Consider the following 23,768-nt stretch of genomic DNA (forward strand, 5'->3'; position numbering starts at 1 on the left):
TCCTGAAGCCTGGGGAGGGTGAAAAACAGCCCCAAAGGGACAACTGGAAGTTTGGAAATGATCCATTTCCGAAGGGCCTCCAGGGGAGGTCATTTTCGCCCTCCCCAGGCTTCAGGAAAGTCTCTGGAGGGGTCATATGCGCATGCACATGGGGGTGGCAGGTATCATGCATGCATGCACCGTAAGAAAAAGTTTTGCCATCCCTGGTATATATGGAAAGGAATTGATTTTAATCATGTGGACACTCAGGTAGCGAATGGGGGCAAGTTCCAAGAAATCTCTAGGAATGTTTTCAACTGGTGTTGGCAATTTTATGTAGACAAGATAGAAAAGCTCTACATTGTAAAAGATTTTTCATTGTATTTTGTTTTGGTCTACTCTTCCTTTTTTTCTTCTTCGCTAAAATCATGTCTTTCTTTTGGACATTATGCTAAAGCCAGTGTCCTTTTGGAATAAGTCTCTCTATTCTAAGTTATTTGGTGAATATAAAACATTATCATAATTTACCCCAAAACATAATTTACCCAAAAGGCCATTAACAGTTCTATAGAAGTATCAGTATTGTGATTTTTGCTTAAATTAGTGAAAGCCATAGGTCCTAGTGTAAATGCAATAATCTTTTAAGCAATAGTTGAAAATAAAACACAATTCACACACCATATGGATACTGTAGAACTGACAGAGCACCATTACTATATTCTTCATGAGAAAACTTGTCATTGCTGAGACATTTATCAAATTCATCAGAGCCTACCAGCACAGGTGTTCTTGATGGAGAATCTAAAAAGAAAGCACACTTTTTATAACTACTCATAGCACATATTTAAGTTTTATCAATATTAATTCAATAATGATCAAGATTAAAATTACCTAATTTTTAATGTTATTACCTTTTTTGCCCTTTTCAAGAGCATTTTAAGAATGGAAGTGATATTTTAGAAAACATTTTTATCTGTTATAAAGGACCACAAGGAGTTGGCAAAAGGAAACCACACAAGTTCAGTTAATATTTTAATTATCCAGATATATTGAGAATGTACACAGCTATGCCATAGTATCTGTTTTTACTGTGTTATAAAACCTATAATTCTATGTTAATATTAATAATATTAAATGAATTGCTGGATGATTAATGGATATGGAATTCTTATATTTTTGATGGCAATATCTCATGTACAGACTTCCAAATGCAAATTCCAATACATATATCAATGCAATATGTTCAGAAAAAAAATCAAACCTTATACTTATTCTTATTACTGAAAGAATATAAAAATATCTTATTATAGTTTTTATCAATAGAAAATATCATTGCTTTTTTCCCTGATAGTACATCATACATAATAGCACAGGGATGTTCAAATGTTACTTTTATAAAGTTAGTAAACTACGAAATACATAAATGTTTCAGTATATAATGTGATATCTTAGAAAACATACAGAAGTTTCCAATAGCTAAAAGTCAATAATTTTTTAATCAAGAATTATACTCAATCTTTCATTTTTGAAAAAGTAATAAATCTGATAAGTTACTTACGAATCAAAGGCTTCCATTTGATCATAGGCAAATGCATAACGGCATTATCATTTCTGGATTCCAAAGCTTTAGGGTTAGTAGGGAATTTTTCAGAAATTCTAACGGATGACTGAAGATACAGCTGACCTCTGTACATTCCTGCACATAAAATCAGCAGTAATAGTTTTACAGGACTGATAAGCTTTATTTTTTAAATTTCAAAACAGACTTTGGATATTCCCCAATTTTTTAAAAAAAATCCAATGGTGAACTAATAATTGTATATTCTCAATAGCTGAGACCACCTCATTGAAAATTAATATGTACCAAATATATTTAGATGCTACCCTTCCATTTCCCCCCAAAGAATCCCAATTTGTTGTAAAATTGATAGTTAGATTTCATAGTTGTGATCAAAAGTATTGGTGTCCTGCCACGTATTTCCCAGACTCCTAATGATCGCAGAGTATTTACTTTAATTAATACTACAGGTGTCGTAATCAGTCATTCATCCTATTTGAATGGAGAAAAATACTCAAGCGTTTTGTGTCATTTTATGTAGTAAAGTAAACATGGACAATAAAAAGTAAAGCAAAGGCATTTTTATCTGAGGAAGAAACAAAGAAGGCAATAGCTAAGCATGGTAAAGGCCTTGCAGCAGACGTTAAGTCAATGTATGACTTAATACATTGACTTAATATAAAATGAAAATGGACATAATTATTGGTATTTCTAATCTAGAATTTCATAGCTTATCCTTTTCAGGCAACAATTGCAATCAGGCACTTTTTGTAGTTATGAATAAAACTTCTATACTTCTCTATAGGCAAAACTTTTCTTGAGCAAACTGTTCCATTTATCTTATGTTTCATGAGTTCCTTTTCCTAACTGTAAGCTTCAGCTTTTTCCATGTTCTATTTGATTCTGATCAGGACACTTAGCAAACTGAGTCAGAACAGTCCAAAGTTTGCTTTTCAATCATTCTTGGGTACTCTAGATACACTGTATGTTTTAGATGATTAGCCATGACTTGAAACTGAGATAGTTTTCTAACTTGGCCATTATATTTCATTTCAGGTAAAATGCCTTTGCTTTACTTTTTATTGTCCATATTTACTTTACTACATAAAATTACACAAAATGCTTGAGTATTTTTCTCCATTCAAATAGGATGAATGACTGATTATGACACCTGTAGTATTCATTAAAGTAAATACTCTGCTTGGGATCACTAAAATCCAATGTCTTTTAATTCTTAAGGGGTATCACTAATTATATTTATGCCATTTTCATTTGTTTTATTATTTATAAAAAATATTTTAAGTCATACATCAAAAGGAAAGTGCCTATTCTATGCACTATGGAATAAAGCATGGTAGATACCATTTACCTATGTCAGTTTCAATCTATAACACTTCATGGAACATTAGGAGTCTGGGAAATACTTGGCAGGACACCAATACTTTTGATCACAACTATATATCTAATATTGGTCTATTTAGAAAATTTGAAAAATGTACAATATAAAGTCCACCTGCAAATAAGTTAAAATCTTTCATTTAAGCTTCCTACAAAAAGATAATATCTACTCAGCATTTAATTATGCAAATAAGTATATACAAACATATTACCATAGTAGCATACAGATCACACCATCCAGTTTCACACTAGCAACAATAAATCCAACACCATCTGTTATCCAGGAACTTGCATATAGAAGCTTCAGAAACTTTATGTAGCTAGAGAAGTTTCACAGACTATATAACTTCAGAGATGTCACTTCAACTTTGGATCTTACATATTTTAGGACTGAAATCTGAATAACTAACATGTCAAATACCAGGTAAATTATTTGGGAATAAGAAATATAAAATGACCAAGTCTAAACTTTGCACATAGATGTTATTCATAATTCTGAGTGATTGAGGAAATCACTTCTGAAGAGTGACTTCATGGTGATTAAACTTAAGATTGTGTTTACAATCGAGAAGGGTGGCAAATGAATTTAATAAATAAATGCTGTACCAAGCCATGGTTTTCTCAAGCATAGCTTGTTGGATTCCTTTCCAAGATGACTGGCACATGGTAAAGTTTTTTTTCCCCTTTGCAAGGATCTGCTGATTTTGCTACCAAAGCTGGTTCTCTAGTAGTGCTGTTCCCTGGATTTGAATGGGAGCACTTAGGAATGACCCAAGATGGCTTTCAGAAGGCAATGGACTCATGTGGGAAGTGGAAAAGATTTCAGTTCCCTGTGGGAGCAGTTGGGAAAGTCACTGGTAATCCATTTTCTCAGCAGTTTGTTTTCTTAAGCATGCCTGGATATTACTTCATTTTTTGAATCCTGTGGTTTACTTCGCTTTTTTATCTTTAAAGACTGACTGGTCAGTTGAATACTGATTTATTTGAAGCACCTGCTGGACTCTAGCTGCCCCCCCCATGAATAACTTTCAGTTCTCTCTAAGAAAACAAAGTATGTTTTTTAGATGGTGAAAGTGATTTTGTTTCATTTATGTTAATTTTAATTCTAAAACTAATATATTAGTTTCATTTATATTAATTGGACTCATCACTACAGGGTTTTTGCATTTTATAAATTTGTAATTTTTTTCTTTTAATCTTGGATCAAAATATCCAGAAAATATTTACCCTGTTTTTTACATTTATTTCTTGACTTTGCTTCAGTGTTCTTTAGTTTTCTGGCTAAGTTTCACAGATCAACAATGCATCAGATTACAAACAATTGGGGGGAGGGGATGATATCTAAAAAAAAAAATCGAACAATTTTAAACATAATTTTTAGTTGAAAGCTTTTTTAAAAAGTCTGATGAAATGATAATGGTTGTGGAAAATATTCAGATGCATGTATCTCTGGATAAATTAAGATTCACAAAAGGAATGTGATTTGGAAATTATAGACCTGTTGGAAACAACAATGGACTATGCAGATCTAGAGGTAACTGAGTTGATTGCATACCCCTCTCAAAATTCAAGGTTGCATTCTTTTACAACAGCAGAAGCATGATTAAATGGAGAAGTGATAAATTAGTTTTCCCTAGGAAGATTTAAGGAGATTTGGAGAATGGATTTATCACACCTAATCAGAAACCAACTCTTGGAATGATTTGGGAGAAGATAGGATGCTGTGGTAAATTTGCTACAAATTGATTACAATAAAGAGTTTGTTAACAGAGGGTTTTAAAACTTTAACCATGTGTTTTTTAATTATTAATGTTCTTTATGTTAACTATTTTGCCATTAATATAGTATATATCACAGGTCAATAATTTACAAATAGATTTAGTAATTTAAAAAATTTGGGGGGCTGTTTAGCAGGCGGTAGAAATAATATTGTAGTAATGTATTAATTAGTATACAACTAGGGGGGGATAATATGTGTATAGATATTAGAGTTTTTAAATGCAGTTTTTCAATGTTTTCCTTTTTCTTTTTCTAAATTTTTGGAGTTTTGTATGTTAGCTTTCTTCAAATAAAATCAAAATAGAAAGAAAAAAACAGCATAACTTGTTGACTAAATCACAACTGACAATATACCGAACTATATACTACACACACACACACACACACACACACACACACACACACATTATATACAAATTCAAACAAATCACATTATGAATTAATGTGGTATCTGAACCTAGATATATTTTTACTGTACAATCAATAGTAAAACATTTATGGAAATACAGAACAGCAGAAAGCATAAAATAATAATTTAAACATAACTGTCTTTCTACATCCAAATAGTCAAATGACGCACTTAAGGGAAAAAAAGTTCATTTTATCCAAGCAGAGTGCATAGTGGAAGCATAATCAGAGAATGAATGATCTACAATCAACAATTCCCAGTGTCTATACCCCAAGTTTTTATATAATTAAACCTGGCATAGTTAATAGGACAGTGCTTTAGAAAACACGTCAGATATTAAAAGCAACATTAAACTTTAACTTTTTAGTTTTAAACAGTTCAAACATTGTTTCTTTTGGAAGGCTCATCTGATTGTTTCAGAGAGCATGCCTGAATTCATGGTTACTTTAAAAGTTTAAGGAGTAGACCATAAAATAAAGAATGTTAAACTACATGTATTATACTTTGGCCAAAAACTACAATCTATATTTATAATTTTAAAACTGCAGTCTGCTCCTTCACACATTTAAAAGAAATGCAATCTTATTGTAAGCAATAGAATTTATTTCTGGATAAATATGCAAAAAAATATTTCAAAATATATCTATCTTTCCTCAACACACAAAGTACTGGTTTATATGTACTAGTATATATGAAGCAGCAACTGCTAAAGCAAAATACATTAAGAGCATAGCTCAGATTCAAATTAATTTTTTCCTCTTGAAAAAATCATAATCGATATAAACAAAGAAACAACATAAAAATATAAACAAAAGACAGAAGTTATCTGTAGAGATTGGGACAAAAATGATGTCAAATGTTTAAGTAGGCAGCATACCTAAATAAACACTGGATTCAGTAGCTCCTCGAGCAGCTTCCACAAGATCTTCTTCATCCTCTAAGATATTATTATTAGAGGTATAGCTTGTGTCATCAAAGAGACTGATTGGAATTACTTTGCCATCTTTCACCAACCAAGCAGAAGCAACTGGAGTGCAAAACTGAAAATAAAATAAACCATTACTTAAAAAAAATACATCCAATAAATGTGACACTCATTAGCTTTTAATGCATAGGTTTTTACAAATACATGGAACATTTTATACATAAGATAATTGTTTTAAAAAGTTTAAATTCCACAATACTAAAAGAAAATGAAAAATGTTTTGGTAACATTATGATATTTCTAAACAGCATTAACATATTTCCCATCTTTAGTACCTGATATTCCCATTCCAGATGTCCTTCCTTCTTATTAAATGCCATAACCTTCCAGTCAGCTACTGAAACCTTTATCACTGTATCCTTCATTGTAGCTTCCTGTTCTTCTACTTCCGAAATAATTTTAGAATCTTCTTTGTTAATATTTGATTTCATATTCCCTTCAAGAAATCCTACCCTTGTTTCAGTCTCCGGGAGATAACGTAGTTCAAAATGACCAACGCTAAAATTCCACCTTTAAAAAAAGGGTAAGACTGTGATTCCATATCAGTTCTATCTTTATAAATGTCATACTGTTTCTGAAATAATCCACCCTAACATTCAGAAACATAGTAAAACTAGTTTGGCATAACTAATCTCCAATGTACTACTATTAACTAAAAACTGGATTAAGGGAGAAAATCTATAAACTCGATAAAAGAGAAAAGTGCCTCAATATCTGTCTTCGCATGATTTTTTTTTCAGGAGGAAGCAATTATTTATTAAATTATTTCATTTGTTAATTATAAAACAAAAAAGTTATTAAATCTTGATATATAAGTTAATCTTATCTTGATATATAAGTTAATATTCACTTCTTACATTTTATCTTTACAGTAATTTCCAACCTTTTGTCCTTTTGTATTTACATAAGACATCTAGATACATTCTAAAGTCTTTCAATTATTACATGCTGTTGCTGTGATGGAAAGAAAATTGAGGGGAAAGTGATTATAATTTTTGCTAAATAATCTTCTCTAGCCTTAAAACAGGGGTATCAAACTCAATTTCATTGAGAGGCTGCATCAGGGTTATGTTTGATCTTGAGAGGGGGGGCATGGCCAACTCGGGGAACCTGTGGTGGCCTGGGCAGGGCCAGGGAGATCCATTGTCTCCGGCAGAGGAAGGTGAGACCAAGAAGAGTGTCAAACCCTTGTCCTCCAGAAGAGCCTCACAGTCTCTCTCAGGCCACAGGAACCCCTGGATGGCAGTGCAGACGTCCAGAGCCCTAGGCAGTGGAGGGATGCCCAAACTGGCCCTCAAGTTCCCAGGGCACCGGGAGCCAACAGCCCAGTCGGCTTCCCTGAGGGGGCGTCCAGCTGCGCTTACCTCCTCCTCAAGGCTGCTGCTGCTGTTCTTGCTCTCCTTGGCCAGGTTACTCATAGTGTGTGCGGAAGGGCAGGGTATATGGGTCAGAGCCCATTCCCTCTCCATGCGGGGAGACCCGGCTTTGTAACTAAAGCATCCTCAGTGATGGGATGGGAGACAACCAGGAGAGGTCAGAAGGACGAGAGAAGGGGATGGCGAAAGGGTGGCCAAGTACTAAGCAGGACTTCCCTCAGACCCTACCTCCCTCTCATTATAATCTTCCTTCATTCCTTCCTTTTCCTTCCCTTGCTTTCTTCCCATCTTTCCTTCTTTTTCTGTCTTTTCCTTTCTTCTTTCCTGTCCTTTCTTGGATGCTCAAATGCAAAAGGAGAAACATTTCTCGATGCCTCCTGCTTTGTGATCAAATGCCACTTTTGCTAATAGTTTGTTTTTCTAGCACTTTGCCAATGAAAATGGAGTTCGGGAAGGTTGTGCACGGCCCTTCTGAGCTCCATTTTCACTGGCAGAGGCACTGTGGGCCGGTCCTTCATTGTTTCCATGGTGGCCCCGTGGGCCAGATCTAAGCATCTATTAATCGCAGATTATCTATACACAATATAGATAATCCACGATTTACAACCATTCATTTAGTGATCATTTGAAGTTAGAATGGCACTGAAAAAAGTGACATGGCCATTTTTCACACTTACAACCATTTCAGTATCCCCACGGTGATGTGATCAAAATTCAGACACCTGGCACTGGCATGCATTTATGAAAGTTGCAGTATCCCAGGGTCATGTAATCACCTTTTGCAACTTTCTAACAAGCAAAGTCAATGTGGAAGTCAGGTTCCCTTAACAGCCATGTATCTAATTTAACAACTTCAGCAAGAAAGATCGTAAAATAGGACAAAATTCATTTAACAACTGTCTTGCTTAGCAACAGAAATTTTGGCCCCAATTGTGGTCATAAGTCAAAGACTACCCGTACTAACCTTGGGATGTAGGTATATCATGTGCAGAAACTACGGAGAAGAATTATTAATTCATTAATAATTAAGTAATATAATACTACTATAGTATACATACTTTTCATTGCCGCTGCGGGGCCCAACAGCACGAACAGTTTTCTGAGTTCTATGGAGGAGGAGAATATCTTCCTGTTCTAGCTCATCATCATCCCAGCGACGACAGCCCATTGCTGAACATATATATTTTACCTGGGGCCAGAAGGAAATATTAAATTCATCAGGCTCTTAGTTGCCGATATTTTTATTAATAAAGTAGAAGTTCTGAGAATTCATGTTCTATTCTATGTTTATAATTCAATTCAGAAAGTAAAAATGTATTCCCCAAGTCATACATAAATGGTGCTTCATTTGGAGCAAATCTAAAATTAAAGCTCTCTCTCTCTCACAACCACACACTCCAGTACATTTGAGAGAAAACATTTTGTGTTTTTAATACAAATCATGTTGGTAGTTACTGAATTACGTAAGAAGTGAAATAAATGAAACATGCAATTTGTAATATGACTGAAACTGGCAAAAAGGTCAACCAGCTTTTACAAAGTTTTGTAAAACCTAACTAGACAGGTTGGCTATAGATCAGGGGTAGGTTTCTACCGCTGTTGGTACCAGTTCGCTTTGCTTGCACACCAAAAAGCACAGTTCACTTTAAATTGTTCTGTGCATGCGCGAAGACCATGAAAAACTAATAAAAAATATGCCAGCAATGGCAGCGAAGACTGGGGAACCAGTTTGGGGGCGTGGCCAGCGTGGGTCGCTGCCGGTTCTGCGACCCGGGCCAAATTATCACTACCGGTTCTCCTGAACTGGTGCGAACTGGTAGCAACCCACCTCTGCTATAAACTATTTCAAAACAATTTTAAAAACCCATAAATATTAAATGTCAAAATTCTGACACAAGGTTGTGATTATTTTACCTTTCCAGAATATGAACTCAGTCCATATGTTGTTCGGGACTTTCCTCCAACTAGAACGACATCATCTCCAAATCTGTAGGATGATTCAAGAAGTGACTCAACAGTGAATGGAACAGCTTCAATGCTCTCTCTATCACGATCCCACTGGAAAAGATCTCCATCCAAGGAGGGAATTATCATTTTATTCCCAAACACCTACAAAATATTAAAACAGAAGTATACATTTTAATATGGAAAAAAGAATATGACGATCAGAATACAGAAAGATTTAAAATCAAATGAAATCCAGATCAATAGAAAAATGCCAAATAGGAATTCATGAAGTTATTTAACTAATGCTTATCCACAATTGTGCATTGATCCATGTTCCTTTTCAGAGTGACTACATTCTATGACATAATCATTTACTTCACATAGTAAAATCAGTTAGATAAACTGACTTCTAAGCTAACTTGTTTATCTGTGCCTATCTCAGTCAGATTATCTCACTATTTTTATATGCTCTTTTCTCAGTAAACCATTCAAGGATTGAAAATTCAATTTTGATATAAATCAATGTTTTAAGGCATGTTAAGTTTAGAACAATAATTATAAATGTGCCTCATCACTTATTTAAGAACAGATTTAAATAATTTTTGATTTGGTGGAAAATCATAATCAGTAATTTCCTGAGAATGGAAGGTATTGTGAACTCTAATGATATACATGAGGCTATGAGAAAAAGAATAGAAGACTTTCTTGTTGTGGAAAGAAGAATGATTTGGAATTGAAAGAGTAAATTTTAAACAGGTTGATTACAGTTTGTTAACAGAGTTTGGAACTTCAATCTTCCCATTTTTTACTTCTTTTATATTTTTATATAATATTTCATTATTGTTGTTTTTGTTAACTATTTTGTTATAATATGGTTTATAGATTATAGGCTAAAATTTGTAGGTTTAATAGTTTTAAAAAAATTTAATTTAAAAATTTTAAATTATTTGTCCTGTTATGCAAGTGATGGGAAACTAACATAGCTGTATTATATTTTTACATATTTTTGTTGTTTTTAAATTTATTTTGTCCTTTTTAAATATTTTGGTGCTTAGTATTTTAATCTTCTTTGAATAAACTAAAATCTCCCCTCCCCAAAGGAAATGTTTCTTATACAAAACTGAAATGTGTGTTCATTTTGCATTTTCAAAATAGCAGACCTGATGTCTTTCTAAAAATCACTTTCAAGGCTAAAATATGTAATCTATAGGACTGCTATTTAAAAAAAATTATAAGCCCCTCCAGGATATAGAATAGTTTATCAGAGTTCTTAGATCTCAGCCATTGTTTTTTCCAGAAAAAAAAGAAAAAGAACTAATTTGCTGCAGAGATCTACTGCATTTTGGACCAAAGATAAGGAAAGGTCTTGTTCTAAAAGATAAAAAAGCCACATGTAATTTCAGTAATACATAGAACAAAATCTGACAGAAGTATTAGCATGAATCATAAGAGGTAAGGAACTGGAAGATATATTATTAACATGCAACAAATTATATATACTAAATTTCATCCTAGCCAAGAGCAGGAATAATGAAAAAAGGAACAGAATTCCAAGGATAAGTATATAACAATTTGTGACCAACATGTGCATGGGACCACCTCATTTACTTAATGAAAAATTTCTAACATGACACAGATGCAACAGTTTGAATGAAATATGAAATATCTAAATAAGTCAAACTTGGGAAAGAATGTTTTAAGTTAAATAATTAATTTAACTTACTGTATTTTTCGGAGTATAAGACACACCTTTTTTGTTTGAAAAAGAGGCTGAAAATATGGGTGCCTCTTTTACATTGAATACAGCATTTTTTGCCTCCCGAAGCCCCGACCCCTTCACAAAACTGGCCATGCATACCCTTATGGAGGCTTTCAGAGAGCTCCTGGGGGCTAGGGAGGGCAGAAATGAGCCAAAAAACGGCCTTTTTTTGGCACCCTCAGGCCCCAGCAGCACTCTATAAGACTCCGTAAGGCTATGCATGCAATATTTTTGACAAAAAACGGGCCCGTTTTCACGAAAAACGGGCCGTTTTTGGGAGGGTTGCAGAGTGCAAAAACTTTTTTTTCCCTTTTGGAAAGTTCTTTAACTGATAGATGAGAATTACATTGATCAAGTGCTGTGCCAGCAGAAACAAAGTCCTAGGTGCTGCAGATTGTCAATGATTTCCTTCTCCAGCACATGAACAAATATACCTGGAAATATCTACCTACCTACCTGCTCTCGCTCTCTCCCTACCTACCTACTGTATTTCTCTCTCTCTTTCTCCTTCTATCTACCTACCCCCCTCTCTCCCCCCACCTATTGTATTTCTCTCCCTCTCTCTATATTTCTCTCTCTATCCCTCTACCTACCAACCTACCTACTCTCTCTCCCTACCTATCTACTGTATTTCTCTTTCTCTCTCTTTCTATTTCTCTCTCTATCCCTCTATCTACCAACCTACCTACTTTCTCTCTCTCCCTACCTATCTACTGTATTTCTCTCTCTTTCCATTTCTCTCTCTCTATCCCACCTACCTACCTATCTACACACACACTCTCCCTACCTACTGTATTTCTCCCTCTCTCTTTTTCTCTCCCTATATCTACCTACCCACCTAACTATTCTCTCTTTCTCCCTACCTACCTACTGCATTTCTCTCTCTCTCTCTCTTCCTCTCTATCCCTCTATCTACCTACATACTTTAAAAAAAAAAGCCTCTTCAAAACCTTGGTGCGCCTTATACTCTGATGCATCTTATACTCCAAAAAATACAGTAATTGTTAGGTAAAGCAAGTTAAAAAAGGTCAGAAATATGTAAAAAGGTAAATGAAAAAAATAATTATCCACTTTAATACATGCAAGCAATATTCACAATTGTTCCATTGTATGTGCATATATCTCTTCACTGAAACTACTGATGTTTTAAGAAATGAACATGCTACAAAATAAGTATCACTACAGGTAAACCTTAAATTACAACCATTCATCCAGCAGCTGTTCAAGGTTACAGCACTGTATGAAGGGGATTTATGAGCGGTCTATAAATCCCAGTACCTGGCTCTCATATATTACAAAGAGCTTCAGTCAAGTGATTACAGATCTTGTGATGTTCCTTGCTGATTCCATATAGTCAATGGGAAAGTTGGTGTAAAGTTAGAAATGGTCAAGCAACTGCCACTTTTTTACCCGCTCACATGGGACTCTGCCTCTTCCTGCTTAATAACCTAAGTGACCTTGGGAACCAAGATTGCATTTCTAAGTGATACAGTCACATGACATATCACTCTGCAGCTTAGCAACAAAAATTCTGATACCAATTAACTAAACACAAACAAGCCAGATATCAATATTTAAAAATAAGTAAGTTTAGGACCACTGAAGAAGCAAAATGGCAGAGGTCAAGAAAGAAATCTGAAGAGTTTTAGTTCAACACAAAATAACTTTATATTGCATAAATGTTAAGAGTTTATTTCTAAAACTGAGTACAGATTATCATTAAGGATGTTAATTAAGGTTAAGATTATCATTAAAGATTAGGATATCTAAGCATATCCTATTATAAGTATTTTTAATCCTTTCACAAATTTCTTAACAAAAACAAACAGATTATATATCATGGCATTCACCTTGATGTCCAACACCCACACACACACACACAGAGTGTAACATTATGTTTCCACAATCACTCCAATAAAGTTTTGAAAGAACTCCAAATTGGTAATATAAATGGTTTCTGAGAATGTTTGTTGTTACAAAATAGTTACAATTGATCATACTCTGAAAGTGAATTAGGAATTCTTGAAAACCTAGATTAAGAATTGAAGGGATTATACTGTTACTTCTGGTTAATATAAATTAGTGTTAAAGCTAATGTATAGTTCTAAAAGAAAAAAAGTGATTCTAGACTTTATTAACAAGACAATAATTCATTTGCATGACCATTTGTAATTTTTCTCCTTATTCATGATAGCAAGAAGTGTACATAAAATGATGAAATCATTGTAAATCCCAAAGACTAAAAATATGGAAATATTCTCATTGAAAGAATAAGAAGATTGAAATTCAACTACATTAAGGAACAGCAAGGATATGTGACTAGTCATGGAAATGACATTATCCTCTTTCCATTTGCCTTTAAACATTACCTCACCTCCTATTGCAAGAATGAATCATTTGCAGTTATCCTAATTCATGGAATTTAAGCTATGTTAAAGTTGTTACATATATTAAGTTATTCAATGTCAATAAAAGGAAAATTCATAATCAACATTAGCAACAAATTATGCAAAGTGAGTATCCTCAGGTTTCCCACATGATCTCCACAAAAAAAGCAATACTTATATTTCATACAAAAATGGGGACTTGTAATTTAAAAGTTTGTTAAAACATAAACTTATCTAACAAGTATTTGCAAACTGTCAAGAAGTTGGAGTATATTAGAAAAAATTACAGCAATTAGACCTTGCTTAAGCAGCCTAATTCAGTTTGTCTAATTTTCACTTTTTTCTTATATACTGGATCCATGATGTGGATTCAACAAAGTTTATAAAGAAAACCTGAAGTCTATTTAAAGATAGTTGGAGGGCGCAAAATGTAGAAGAGGTTTCAGCAATTCAATTACTTAATAGAATATGATGGTTTGCATAAGACATTTTTCGTGAAAGTGCATTACAGGTATTCTTTGCTTAACAACTACTTTTCAGTGATCAAAGTTATGAACAAACTGAAAAATAACTTTACAGTCAATTTACAACATTCACAGCATCCCTCAGTGATGCAATCACCATTATAATCAATACAAGTTGTCATGCATCTGACCTGGTTTTTTTTTAATTTCCCATCCTCCACTTAAAGACAGAAAGATTGGAGAGAAAGGGATTGTCAGGGGAAAAAATGTTGCTCTGTCGCACACTGAAAACAATGGGATTGTATTGGAAGACCAGGGCTAGGAACTGCAGGCACATTGCAGAAACATCTTCTCTTGACATCTTTTTGATTTTTGTAGGTAATCTGTCCTATGCCTAATCCTGATCAAAGGTTGTTTACAGAAATTGTTTGCTCCCCTTGCACCTCTCATGCTCCCCTTGCACCTTTCATGCAATCCTGCACTTTATCAGATTTCCAATAAAGAATCTTGAGGAATGAGATCTACGTTCCCCGCATTCCTGGTACTTCCAACTAGCAGAGGCGAAGAAATATCACAGTGTAATTAACCCTTCCCTATAAATTCTAAAAATCAGTGATTAAATACACTAATCTTACCTCTGGTTTACTAAGACTAGATGAAACAAGAGAACCTGATCCCACGTCCAGATCCCACTGTTTTCTACCACTGTTTTCTGGATCTAAAGCAGCAATCCGTCCATCCAAAGTACTTATAATTATTAATGATCTGCAAATAAAAAATATGTCCATAAGAACCAAAAAAACAAGATATACCTAACAGTAATCTGCAACCAATTTTTCAATTTATTGCTATGTTTCCCCAGCTTTATTGCCATTTTCTTCTTAACTTTTTCTTTCCCTTAAAAACAATTAAAAAGAAGCAATAGTATCAGCGATATTGCCTACTAAAACCAGAGTGATGCCTAAAAATGTTGAGTTATATAAATTAGAGATAATTTTGTAATCTCAAATGCCTACATGCATGTAGCTACAAATTGGATATGTGCCAATTTTCTTAATGGCCATTTTTTCTTCCTATTCTTCCCTCTAGTATCTTAATCACATAGAAATATTTAATGTATACAAATTAAGTGCTAATGTTATTCTGTGCTTTCTATTAGTTTGCACTAAAGGTTTATTTCGTCGAAAGCAACTTCCAATGGTTTAGAATTAATGCTAGTTTATTTATTTAGCATTTCATTAATCATACCATAAGAAAATAATTTATTTGAACAATTATAAAACAATCTTAATCATATTCTTTCCAAGGATAAAATATTCAGAGCAAGAGTCAAGATTTATGCATTATTCATAAAATACACCACAGTATATGGTACAGTGGAGCATTCATAGTTTAATCTCAAATAAATCTGCTATGACTGAACTTCAATAGGCTGGGTATGCATAATGTAAACATTTAAGGCTTTGCTGAATTTAAACCAGGACTAATAACTGGCTCCACAACCATTTGTTACTTACTTCAGATTCAATAGGTAAGAATGTTTTAGAATGAGCAGGACCTAGAATAAATTTAATTAGCTTGTTTGGGATCATTATACAGGTACAGATAATTCTTGACTCACTACTGGTCAGTTAACAAGTTAACTTTTGTCTGAAATCACAATAGATCAGAACAGACCCATAAAGCACTTCTGGCCATTGTAAAATGTCATGCTATATTTCAAATGCTTGCCTTTATGACTAGTTGTGGTGGTCATGTGACTATGATTTGCAATGTTTTTGACATTTTTCTGGCAAAAACGTCAATTCAGAGGAATGGGTTTGCACTTATGACTTGTTCATTTAATGACCATGATGATTCATTTAAAGACCACTGCAAAAGAAGTAAAATCAGGTTCATGTGGGTGCATTAACTTATAATAATGGCTTACGACCCCAAATCCAATCCCAATTGTGGTAATATGTCAATCACTACTTGTAGAGCTTTCTTATGAACCATTTGTTCAGTGACCAAAGTTACAACAGTGCAGAAAAAAAGGACTTATGATAGGTCTTCACACTTATGACCACTTCAGCATTTTCAGTCACATGATCAAAATTTGGGCATTTGATGAGCTACTTGCAGTTATAATAGTTGCAGTATCTCAGTCATGTCCTCCTTCCCTGAGTGAACTGGTTCCTCTTCAACTCTCATCCCAACCTATCTCCTCTCCCTTTCTCTGTCTTTTTTTGGCATCTGTACAGTTTGGCCAAGAATGAGTCACTGCTGTATTCCGCCACCACCCAGCTGCCAGCCCCATCAAACCTTGTCCCCCCTTTTACTCCTTAGCACATCTTTCTACTCTGCATCTGCTTCCCCTTCTCTCTGCAGGACACTCCATTGTCAGTGATGGACTCACCTCTGAATTTTATCTACTTCCCCAGCAGCTGAGCTCCTGATAAGCCCGATCCACATTAGCAGTCTCAGCCTGCTCCTCCTAGGATCATAGAAAGTACTCCCTGGAGTGGTAGATACCAAGGAGAAGAGGTAGTAGCAAGCTCAGTGCAGATTAGACATGATAGATATTGAGGACAAGGAATAAGACAATGACAGCTGCACATAGAAAGTCAAGCAGGAAGCTATGTTGGGGACAGTGGTGGTAGCAGATAGATTACAGCAGAATATAGTGGCATCTTCATCTCACCTGTGCTGTGCAGGATGGCCAAAAGAACAGAAATGGGGAGGAGGGAGATAGGAGGGTGTAGGAAGTTGAAGCAGAGGCAGTTTGCAAAGGGCAAGAGGAGGAGGTCAGCCTCTCTCCGAAAGCATTCCCTGTCTTGGAAACTTAACTACTGCTTCACTGATGGAAACTCCAGTTTCCAATTAGGGTGTTTAGTCAAGGACTAATTGTAGAAGTTTCTTCCAGAATCACACAACTGCTTTAAAGAAGTTTTCACTGTAGTTGTACAATCCTAGAAACTAACATGGCTGCTTTAGTAATATAACAGGGCTGCATTTCTGTTTGCATCCATGTGTTCCAAATCATAATCATACCAATAAAATCTGAAGCAGTGAACAGTTCTAGTTGGCAATTTAAGGCTTCAGGCAAGCAGACAGACTAGAGATCAGCTAGAGGCAGACTGACTTTTGAATCACTGTAATGTGAGCTACCCCATCACTGAACAGTATACCTATTTAATACATTAGAATGGAATAGAATAACAGAGTTGGAAGGAACCTTGAAGGTGTTCTAGTCCAACCCCCTGCTTAGGCAGGAAACCCTACACCACTTCAGATAAATGGATATCCAACATCGTCTTTAAAATGTCCAGTACTGGAACATTCACAACTTCTGGAGGCAAGCTGTTCCACTGATTAATTGTTCTAACTGTCAGGAAGTTTCTCCTCAGTTCTAAGTTGCTTCTCTCCTTGATTAGTTTCCACCCATTGCTTCTTGTTCTACCCTCAGGTGTCTTGGAGAATAGTTTGACTCCCTCTTCTTTGTGGCAGCCCCTGAGATATTGGAACACTGATATCATGTCTACCGTAGTCCTTCTTTTCATTAAACTAGACATACCCAGTTCCTGCAACTGTATTTCATATTTTTTAGCCTCCAGGCCCCCAATCATCTTTGTTGCTCTTCTCTGCACTCTTTCTAGAGTCTCAACATCTTTTTTACATTGTGGCGACCAAAACTGGATGCAGTATTTCAAGTGTGGCCTTATCAAGGCGTTATTAAAGTGGTATTAACACTTCACGTGGTTTTGATTCTATCCTTCTGTTTATGCAGCCTAGAATTATGTTGGCTTTTTTGGCAGCTGCTGCACACTGCTGGCTTATATTTAAATGGTTGTCCACCAGGACTCCAAGATCCCTCTCAGTCACTACTATTGAGCAAGGTACCACATGTGCATTTCGTTTTTCTTGCCTAAATGTAGAACCTTACTTTCTTCACCATTGAATTTCATTTTATTAGATAGTGCCCAATGTTCAAGTTTGTCAAGATCCTTCTGTATTTTAAGCCTAACTTCTGGAGTATTGGCTATTCCCGCCAGCTTGGTGTCATTTGCAATTTGATGAGTTCCCAATCTATACCCTTGTCCAAATCATTGATGAAGCTGTTGAAGAGTACTGGCCTAAAACAGAGCCTTGGGGTACTCCACTGCATACTTCCCTCCATGTAGATGCAGTTCCATTGAGGACTACATGTTGAGTGCGGTAGGTCAGCCAGTTAAGAATCCATCTGGTGGTGGATAACCCACATTTTTCTTCTTTATCTACTAGTAGGTTATGGTCTACTTTTCAAATGCCTTACTGAAGTCCAAGTAAAATATATTGACAGCATTCCTCTGGTCCACTAATTTGTCAAATTATGGTTCATCGCATGGTTAGTTAGATGTTCAAACTGGATTCGACAGTGTTGTCCATTTATCGAGTACAGATAGTCTTCAACTTATTATCACAATTGAGTCAAAAAATTTTGTTTCTAAGTGAAACATTTGTTAAGTGAATGTAGCCTCATTTTACAACCTTTCTTGCCATGTTATTAAGTGAATCACTGCAATTGTTACATTAGTAACATGGCTGTTAAATGAATCTGGCTTCCACATTGACCATGCTTGTCAGAAGGTTACAAAAAGTAGTTACATGACACTGGGACAAAGTAATAATCATAAATATGAATCAGTTGTCAAGTGTTTGGATTTTGATCACATGACCATGGATGCTGCAAGGGTTGTAAGTGTGAAAAATGGTCATGTCACTTTTTTCAGTGCTATTGTAACTTGAATGGTCACTAAATAAACTAAAGTCAAGGACTACCTGTACTTCCCAATGCTCTGGGATAGGCAGATGTGAATGTTTGATAATTTTAAAGATATCATTGCAGGATGTATACTATTCCAAGTAAAGCGTTTATAACTGACTGAAAGTGATTTTATCAATGCCAATGGTGTTCAAGTTGTGCTCCAATTGTGTTGGGATTGTATACAATGCACCTATTACTATGGTACTGGTATTGCCTTTGCTTCCCCCCCCCCCCTGCTTTTATTTCTATTTGAAAGTCTTTGTGTTTTGTTATCTTATCTAATTCATTCTATTCTAAGATATGTGTTATTGTGAGCTGCCTTGTCATTGACATACAAGTTTATGGATCACAGAATGTGTCAAAAAGTGAAGCATTGAAAGAAGAAAACTAGGGAACTGGATTAAACAAAAGCAAACCAGGAAAGGTACTGAAAATACCCCCGAGATGGAAAGATAGGGCAAGAGAGGAAGCAATGTAAGTATTTATACAGGTAGTTCTTGACTTACAACCATAACTGAGCCTGGAATTACAATTTTTTGTGCCATTTGTTATGTGAACATCACAATTACTGACTGTAGCAATTGTTAAACTAATCCATTATACCCAATAGGCAAATTGCAGTACATGATCATGGGATTCTGCAAATGAGTGTAGCCAATTAATGGTCCTAAATGTGACCATATGATACAAATATTTCCATGCGTGGCTGTTAAAACTTTGGAACTTGGTTATATGTATCTTGGATCTATTGTTATTTTGAATAGTCACTAAGGGACCCTTGTTAAGGACTATCAGTATAAACATTTTCTAAAGAATGATAAATGCACACACATGTTCATAACATTTTTGAATATACAGTATTGCAAATATCAATGTGAGGCAGAAAATCAAGACCAGAGAAAATGTATTAGTTGAAAAGAGAGAACCATTTAGTTTTCTGCAACTTTATTCAATTTTTCTAATACTGTTAACAGAAAGAGGGAATTCTGTTCTGAAATCCATGAGGTATGGCGCCCTACATGCAAACTTTTAAATAAATGAAAACCATAAACAGCAAAATGTAACTAAACTGAGAAATTACCAATTATCAATTCTCTGATAAGAACTGCAATCAACATAATAGTGTCAGCTTAAGTACACTTCACCTCCAGAAAAAATATTGTACTGTATTCTTACATTATTAGTTCACATCAGTTATTTTAAATATTTTGTTTTTCCCCAAAGGCGGCAGTTTTGAAAAATATGGAAATCAATTAGGTTAATTCTAATCAGAAAGTATTAGGTGATATATTTAGTGTAATTATATCAAAATATTTCTCAGCCTGTGAATTTTATTAAAATTTTTATTTAGGAAAGCCATTTAACAAAACTATTGTTCCATGGAGTCATATTTTTAAATGTTTCCATAAACAAGCTTTTGGCAACTTAGAAACTTCTACATTTTAGCTTCACAGTCCCAGTCAGCATAGCAAATGAAAACAGATTTTGAAGCTAGCAATATTTTGAATTTTAAAAAAATTCTGATATCTTCAGAGAGATTTGATAAAGAATTACCACCAGTTGACTTTTTTGAGATCAGTTTAGCAATATTCTGTTTCAATAAGATAATTTACTAAAGACTGTTTTAGTTCTTGCAGATAGCAGCACAAATAAGCATAAAACTCATTTTTATGTTATTAAACTATCTTTTTAATAGTTCTTGCTTCAAAATAAATTTTCACAGGTAATAAGAATAGATTTCTGTTTGACCAGTCTTGTATAACAGATGCAGATCCTTCCATCGATATTGGCATTTTAGGGTGGGAGGAAGGGAAGGAAGGAAATTATACAATCTCAGGAAACAGAAAAATTCATTCACTGCAAATCACATTCTTGTAAATTATTACCCATAGCACTTTTCTACCTGCTAGCCTTCATATCCAAAAAGCTGATCAATCGTAAGAAAAACACTCAGTTTGACATATAGGAAAGCAGTTATTATGAGTACAAAGTGAATGAAGAGTAAAACAACAAATACAAATGCATTCCATTCCAATTTTCTCTTTGTATAGACTATATACTGCAAAAGAAATAGATATATTAGTGACCCTATATGAGTGTTATATGGTTTAAGGAGCAGCTCACAGGGCAATTTACTTCCTGCAAAGTAGGAAGGGATGCTAGCGTTGGCCATCATGCAAAGCATATGTGAATCTAGAGCAGTGGTGCATAACCTTTTTTTGGCCATGCCCCGCCTAAGCATCTCTAAAATTCTGACACCCCACCCCACCCCACCCCAGCGATATATACTTCTTACTTTACACAAAAAGTGAACTCTACTCATGCGGAGGAAGCCTAAAAGGCATTAACTTGGTTTAAACAAGGTTCAAATTGCCCCATTAAAAATCAAATTGCCCCCCTGTGGGCGTGGGCCCCACGTTGGGAACCACTGATCTAGAGAAAGACCCTGGTTCTACGAAAATATTGACTGTTGGCAACATCTCCCACACCTCAGAGCCCACATGACATCTTCCCGATTTGAGATTTTGAGAATAGAAAGCAAATTGGTTGGGAAAGGCGGGCTAGAGGGAGCCGCAGAACAAGATACATATAAATATACAAAGCACACACATAAAAACACCCCCCTCCCCAATTCTTTCCCACCTCACCTGAAACTACCGCTTCGGGTGGGGGCTTCCATGGCTTCTTCCTCCTGTTCCCCGGAGGATGCGGCCTGGGCCACGCCACTGGCTTCATCGTCTTCAACAATCACATCACCTACAACAGGAAGCGCCGCGGCTGCAGCGCCACCGAGTCCTAATCCGGGCCGGCCATCACCCTCCGAAAACGCCGCCGCCTCCCTCAGAGGGACGCAGAGCAGCAAAAAAACCCAGAAGAGCACCAGGGCGGCGACGTTAGAAGGGGTGGCAGCGGGAGGAGCAGGCCGAACGCTTGGGCCTCGCGGCCCTGGCATGGAGGGGCCCTCCCTCCACCTGCCTCAAAGAGGTCGTTATGGCATAAAACTCCGACCTGGCTCCAGGCAACTCCTTCCAATGGCCACCGAGGAAGATTCAATCTCCTTCCCTCAGCAGACAGATTAAGTACGCACGCGCAAACTGCAACCTAACTTGCTTCTAGTTTACCAATCCCACCCCTTGTTAGCCACGTAACGGCGCGCTTGTAACACAACCTAGTTTGCTTGACTTTAGTAACAGTTTTTTGCTATTTTACCTATCCAGGCTTCGGAGGGGTTGCTTTCTCTTTGAAAGAAAAGGGATGAAAACATGATAGTTGTCTGCCTGTGAACAGAACCAATGAAAGTGACGCTTTCTGGCTTTTGCCCGCCAATAAAAAGGTTCATGTCTCCAAGGTTTCCATGATTGGACTAAACAACAACACTACTTTTGCGTTTGACTTCCGCTCTTGATTGGAGAACGTGGAGGTAGCTGGTGGAATGCAGGGATTGGTTGTTGCTCTTTTCCGTCCCCTCCTGATTGGGCAAAACCAATGCTTTCTACGTGGCCGATTTTGAGTGTTGACGATATTCTCCAGAGCTGAGGGCTTGAAGGGAGGGGAGACCTTAAAGAAGCAGCGGCTGTTAAACCGCCATATGGGGTTACAGAAAGTAAAAAAAATGTCATCGACATAACATTTAAAAGTCCTTTCATTTTTGGCCGGGATGAAATAAGGAATATTCATGTATTTCTGTTTTATAGACATTCTAATTATACATAGGAAAGCGGACCCGAGGTCAACCAGACCTGATCTGGACGCACAACAGAACGAAATTGGAAAATTCCCAGGGGATACATTTAAATGCTGCATCGATTGTTTCATGCAGTGAACTTTGTTCACATTTTTTTTTACAGATGGCCTAATTTTATTTGTTTCGGGGGCTTATTTGCAAGGGGGTCGTCTTGTGAAGAACCCAGACCCCTTCAATTGCTGCCTGCAGTGGTTCCACCAAGTGTTAGGACTATGACTCTCTTCCAGATGCCGAGTCTCGTTTTTTATGGAGATCACTGTGGATTGAAGTTCCACCTGTGAAGCACCGGAACATCTAAAGAGGTTAAAAACAACCTTGCTGCCTACGAATTTGAATCATAGCAACAGTGATGGCCTTTGTATCTAGTGGTGCATTCCGCTACCATGGTTAAAAACGTTTTACACTCTGATGAATAAGTATGAGATAATTGTGCCGCCCTCAAAAAAGATAAATAGTACCTCGTAATTTGGCCATATATGATATTCGTTTGCAAAAAAGAGTCGAAATGCAATACATTATTCCAGAACTAATGTGAGAAGAATGCAAAGTAAGTGCCATCAAATCGTTGTCCACTCCAAGAGACCACATGAATTTATATTCTTGTGCATTTAAAGGACATTTCATTCAATTACTAGAAATTCAGTCTCCTCCCAATTTGAAAGAATGTTCTGTTCATATGGACCATATATATAGAGCAGTTTTTCTCCTAATAGAAATGATTTCCGATCATAGAAATCGAAACCAGAGAGAAGGGTTTTAGTGGTCATATTTACACGAGATGCAGGGATCTACTCGAACCTCAAATTATTGACATTTAATCGTAGAGGTATCGGACATGAACCCACGTTTGATATTAATGTCTGGCAAAATGGTATTTAAAAAGCGCATGAATAGATTATTGTTTTGAGTAAACTATTAACCGTGTAGCAGCTGATAATGTGACTAAAATACATCTGCTCTTGTTTTTGCGTTCAAAACAGTTGAATGCCGGAATTGCAATCTTTCTGGGCGGGCTGTGGGTGGGGGTGGGGGTGGGGGGTGTCTCATGCAGTTCGCACTAGATGCGCTCAATTCTGCAAGTGGTAGTCTAAATCTCACGTTGCGCCAAAGGAAGTAAGCGTTTGTCAGACAGCCTTAATCGCGAACTGTCCCGGGGTGGTGGTGCGGTTCGGGGCAGTTGCAAGAGCCAAGGTGAA

General features: G+C 36.0%; 2 protein-coding genes across 5 annotated transcripts in view; one reads left to right on the forward strand and one right to left on the reverse strand.

Moving 5' to 3' along the window:
- The window catches only part of EIF2AK3 (eukaryotic translation initiation factor 2 alpha kinase 3), a 45,378-nt gene extending 23,183 nt beyond the window's left edge, over nt 1-22,195 (reverse strand). The window contains exons 1-8 of the mRNA XM_081931871.1: nt 21,476-22,195; nt 14,677-14,806; nt 9,399-9,593; nt 8,543-8,673; nt 6,384-6,618; nt 6,001-6,163; nt 1,538-1,675; nt 658-780 (exon numbers count right to left, since the gene is read on the reverse strand). Of these exons, the coding sequence (XP_081787997.1) occupies nt 658-780; nt 1,538-1,675; nt 6,001-6,163; nt 6,384-6,618; nt 8,543-8,673; nt 9,399-9,593; nt 14,677-14,806; nt 21,476-21,780 (1,420 nt within the window). The 5' untranslated portion in view covers nt 21,781-22,195. The remainder of the gene's footprint in view (nt 1-657; nt 781-1,537; nt 1,676-6,000; nt 6,164-6,383; nt 6,619-8,542; nt 8,674-9,398; nt 9,594-14,676; nt 14,807-21,475) is intronic.
- A 160-nt stretch (nt 22,196-22,355) lies between these two features.
- RPIA (ribose 5-phosphate isomerase A) overlaps nt 22,356-23,768 on the forward strand; it is a 29,417-nt gene continuing 28,004 nt past the window's right edge. The window contains exon 1 of one of the 4 annotated variants that reach the window (XM_081931873.1): nt 22,356-23,119. The gene's annotated coding sequence lies outside the window, so the exon portion shown is untranslated. Of the gene's footprint in view, nt 23,120-23,427; nt 23,444-23,637; nt 23,764-23,768 lie in introns of those variants that run through there. The other 3 variants (XM_081931875.1, XM_081931874.1, XM_081931876.1) reach the window with 3 other exon arrangements.

The sequence above is a fragment of the Natrix helvetica genome (assembly GCF_964273705.1).
Source record: "Natrix helvetica genome assembly, chromosome: Z".
Lineage (NCBI taxonomy): Eukaryota > Metazoa > Chordata > Lepidosauria > Squamata > Natricidae > Natrix > Natrix helvetica.